Source organism: Charadrius vociferus, unplaced genomic scaffold (assembly GCF_000708025.1).
Source record: "Charadrius vociferus isolate BGI_N301 unplaced genomic scaffold, ASM70802v2 scaffold549, whole genome shotgun sequence".
Taxonomy (NCBI): Eukaryota; Metazoa; Chordata; class Aves; order Charadriiformes; family Charadriidae; genus Charadrius; species Charadrius vociferus.
The window spans coordinates 5,296,581-5,301,188 of NW_009650103.1; the positions used below are offsets into that span (position 1 = coordinate 5,296,581).

Here is a 4,608-nt window from a genome sequence, read left to right on the forward strand (position 1 = left end):
TGACTGGCTGCCTCTGCAGGAGACCACATGCTGAGGCAGTGGCACCTTTCCCCATCCTCCTCCTCAGCAAGTTGTTTGAGTGGCTCTCTTGTCCTCTTCTCCTGCTTCCTGCAACAGCATCTCTCCGAAATTGGTTGGTCTTACCTGCTTCTGTCCCCCTTTGCCTATCTCCCTCCCCTGAAGTACTCGGTGATGTCTCCTTTCTCCTGGAAGAGGCTCAGGCCTCTTCGAGGCCTCTGTCTGCTTTGCATCAGACCATCCTGTGCTGCTTCGTCTGTGTTCCCCTGGTGTTGAGGCTCTCTGCAGCAAGTGCAGTTTTGCATACAGCGCCAGATACATCTGTGCTGCTACACGAAAATGGTCTGGTTCAGGAGGGTGTGATTGGACTGAAGACTCGTGGGGGAACCCCCAGCGTGTCTAATGCCCAGAGTGGATGGGCCACCTCCCGATGAAGGCATTAGGAGCAGATTTCTTGCTGCTTAAAATGGCAGAGCTGCTTCAACCAGCCTGACTCAGGAAGGAAATTTGCTCTGTTTGGGAGGGAAGGGAATGAGCTTGGGTTTTCCTGTCATTGCTAGATGGAAGCCAGCCTATGCTAAGTATCCTGGAAATGTCAAAATTAATCTCAGAATTTTGCTGGCCCACATTCCAAACCTATTGGGCATTGCACAAACGTACCCTCTCATCAAAAGCAAACGAAAGTGCAGAAGGTGTGTCTGGCCTAATCCTGTGTTTAACTTGGCAGTCTGTGGTATGTCAGCACAGGTACTGTGGCATGCATGTAGGCTCTCGGTGCTCTCTGTCTTCTGCTGGGGTGTGCTGCCGAGCAGCCCTTTAATTCTGCTCCTTTCTTCCAGGATCAGTCCATAATGCCTGAAGTGCGAGACCTCTCAGATGCCTTGCCCGACTTGCCAATGGATCCCATCACGGGTGTTGGTGTGGTTGCATCCCGGAACCGAGCACCGACAGGTTATGATGTAGTAAGTAGAGCTGTTTCAGCTGCCGTTGCTAATGCTTTGGCTCTGCACTAATGAGGCTTTACTTTGCTGGGAACAGCATCTCTTCCAGAGAGGGCTTGCCTTCAGATGTGTGCTTTGAGAAGTAATTTGATATCCAGCTGCCCACCTCTCAGCCCACAACACTTAGTGCTTTCCCTCAGTGGAGGTTTGTGGGCACAATCGTGCTACTTCATCTGTGCCACTCCAGAGGAGCATAATTACCTGGAGGAGGGGGTTTCAGAAACAGCTGGCCACTGTGGCATGCAAATTTAATAATCCTAGTAACATTCATCCTGAAGGACTCCTAAGTATTGCACAAATTATATCTCTGAATAAATGGATCCCGCATCAGCTGTTTAATCCCACATATCAGCACTGCACAATGATGATGAGAAGCTCCAGAATGGGAAGCAAAGAGTTTCACATCCAGCTGAAATTGGAAGGATGATTTTGATGGACAGAATGCAAACCTCTAAACTAGGCTTTGGCAGGAGGCTGGGCAGCAGGAGAAGGCAGCTGGGTGCAGCAGAGATGAATATGGGAATGGATAAAGGGGGGCTCACTGTTTAACAGCTGCTTGTTCCTTGGATTAGTTGCTGTGTAACCAACAGCATGATTTTTCTCCCCATAGATTAGTGTCCCAAACATTGAAATATCATAAAATACTGACTTTGCAGAGCTCTGTATGGAAAGATTTGGCCCATAGTCCATCTGCTTGCGTCTCTGTGTATCCTACTCCAGCTGTGCTACATCACATCTTGGGTTTCCAGAGTCGCACCGCTTGTGTGGTTGGGTGTGGAAACCAGTTGACCTGAGGCTTTACTCACACCTTTTCAGCTCTGGATCATTGCATATCCTGTTCGGTGTGAGAAGGAAGAAAATGGATCAGGCTGAAGTAAAGACATTAGGGAGGGAATTGTGAAAAGGCTCCTTAAAGACCTGGAAGGTTTTTGCATTTACTGCATTTTTCTGAGTGCTGATTACCTGTGTGAGCCAGGCTGTGTAATTAGCTGCTTGCCCTGATAAAGGAGCACGGGACAATGTGAGAGTTGTGATAACAGAATTGCATTCTACCTAAATGACTGGGCAGAGAGAGCGCTCACCCCAGATAGCCTGTCTGTGGTTTAATAGGGAGCTTCAGCACTAACACAGTTTAAACTAAACAAGATAAAAGAGTCTTCCTGTGGCTTAATCCAATTACGGTGGTGTTGTAATAATGCTTGTGAATGTGGGTCGCTCTCTCCTAGGGGGCACAGAGAGGAGGCTGCCTTTCCTCTGGTCCTTTTGCCTTCCTCTCTGTTTACAAGGACCTCTCCTCTGACCCTGGGCCAGCAGTGCCCGCTGCAGGCCACAGGGAAGTGCCTGCTGTCTGCAGTTGTCCCACCCTCAGCACGGCTTCCGCACGCTTACTCCTCCAGCCTCGCGGATGGCGCATCAGCAGTCCAGCTCCATGCCTGCGTGCTGGGAGCCGTGGTCCTTTCCACCGTACAGCACCTGCTGTGATGGGGCTGCTCTGGGTGCTGCCCTGATGTGACAGGATGTCCTGATGCCCAAACCCACGGGACAGAGGTGTGCAGGGCTCTGCTTTTCTTTCCTAGGTGCTTGGGAAGGTGGCTCCTCTGCACGAGTCAGGGCTCTGGAGCAGTGTGTGGTATGTGGGGTTGCCACTTCGCCACGACCTCTCTGGAACCCAGCCTGTCCTGTCTGAAGGCATGAAGCCAAGTGTGCAGAAGGGCACTTCTCAGTGCAGTGGAGAAACTCATGTTCTGAGATGTGGGCAACGTGCGGACTTGGGTGGTCTCAGGCTCTGTGTTTCTCCAAATACACAGTTTCCCTAATGAGACACCAACAGCTGATTGTTGCTTCAGGGTGTGAAGCCTTGATGAAGGCAGCTGTAGCAGCTCCATCCTAGGAGTCTGCTCCCTAAAGCCCTAATAGTTAGAGGTTCAGACTGTACCCTGAATAGGGGAACCATTCTCATCCTTTGGGAAGCGTTAACACCAGTGTATCTTGGGATGTTCTTGTAGTCACCGTAGGGATCCAATTGCTTTACCTTTTGCTACCACATCCTTCAGTGTTCAGTTCTCCAAGTGGATTCAGAGTTGCGTGGGAAAGTATTTCCTCTTATTACTGATGAATTTGACATCGTGTAGTTTCACTGATGGTTTTGAGTTTTGTGGTGGTGAAGCACCCAGCTCTCTCTTTGAGAGCGCTGTTATTTATAGGCTTTACCCAGTTTCGCTTTCATTCACGTCCTTCCTCCAGTAAATGACAATTGCCATATTCTTTTCCTTCCTTTTCCCTTTGCTCCTTTTTAAAACCAACAAGCAAAGGTGCTTTCAGCCCTTTGGCTTTCAGCCCAGGTGTAAGTTGAATGCCCAGGGGATGTCCTGGTCCGTTTCCCAGGTTTGCACGGAGCTCTGGGGTTCAGTGTACCGCCCGGCTGGAGGTGGTGGTGTGGCAGAGCCCAGGGTACCAAACCTGGGGGAATCTTGGTGAATGGGTCAGACATCTTTTTCCCTCAGTAGTTTTTTAATTACTCAGAAACCTCCATTGCCTTTGTGTCTGCTTGGAAAACAGCTACTGACGCTTGTAATGACTAGCCAGGTCTTTTAACAGCTGAAGCACCAAAGACTTGATTTTGCCAAAATGTACAGAGTGTGTCTGAACTTAAGATTCCTGAAAATCTGCCCAAACTGGCAAGACTGAGCGTATGGGTGGGGAGGGAAGGGAGGAGAGGTGGGAGGCAGGGAGCCTCGGGTAGGAGAGAGGTGTGGTTCCCGTGCAGCCGCGTTCCTTGCTGTGGGCTGGACGCCAGCTCTGCGGTGGGGTTTGCTCTGGGGCGAGAGCCCGGGCATGCTGCTCACTCAGGGCCGTGCTGGAGCAGGGACAGCGCTGCGTGGCAGGCAGTTTAGTGGGCCCATTTGCCAAAGCCTGTCCTGTGGTAGCAGTAACCCCGTACTGACTGCTGGGCAGCAGGTAGATCACCCTGCATTTGGAGGGGTGGGCTGCGGGACACCTTCCTTACTGAGTGTCACTCCATCAAACCATCTGTTTGTAGCACATGCTTGAGGAGCATCTTCCCAAGGTCCGTGAGGAGAAGGACCATTCCTTGTGCCTGGGGTGCTGGCTGCCCAGCGCCAGCTGCTGTGTCCTCCGTCCTGCATGTTCCTCACCTCTTAGCCAAGCGAAGGAGAAGGTGAGCTGGGGCTGCACATCACCCGTCCTGCTGGGCAGGTTGCCTCGGCCTCTCCCGGTCGGTTCCCTTCCCGTGTTGCCCCACTGCGGGCACACTGCCATCGTGAAGCAGTGCTGCTCAGGCACAGCTCTGCTTCGAGAGGTGGTGGGGATCCTCCTTGCCTGCAGGAGCCCAGCAGATGATGTAAGAAGTTTCCTGTTTATATTGCTCTGTTTTCTTTCCCCATGAGTTTTCTGACAAGTTAATGCATGCTTACGTTCTCCAGGCTTGGAAAAAGTCTTCCGCAGGATGATGCGGAGGCACATTGCTCAGGGTTAATTGCTGGGGATGTCACCTGCGACTGTTGCATTTGGGCAGAAGCAGGCATGGTTTTGCTTGCATTCCCATGGGGACCCAAGGCTGGCGAGCTCT

At 51.5% G+C, this 4,608-nt stretch overlaps 1 protein-coding gene across 1 annotated transcript in view; it reads left to right on the top strand.

The window, feature by feature from the left end:
• Positions 1-863: 863 nt before the first annotated feature.
• MVB12B (multivesicular body subunit 12B) overlaps positions 864-4,608 on the top strand; it is a 13,881-nt gene continuing 10,136 nt past the window's right edge. The window contains exon 1 of the mRNA XM_009892290.1: positions 864-980. Within this exon, the coding sequence (XP_009890592.1) occupies positions 870-980 (111 nt within the window). The 5' untranslated portion in view covers positions 864-869. The remainder of the gene's footprint in view (positions 981-4,608) is intronic.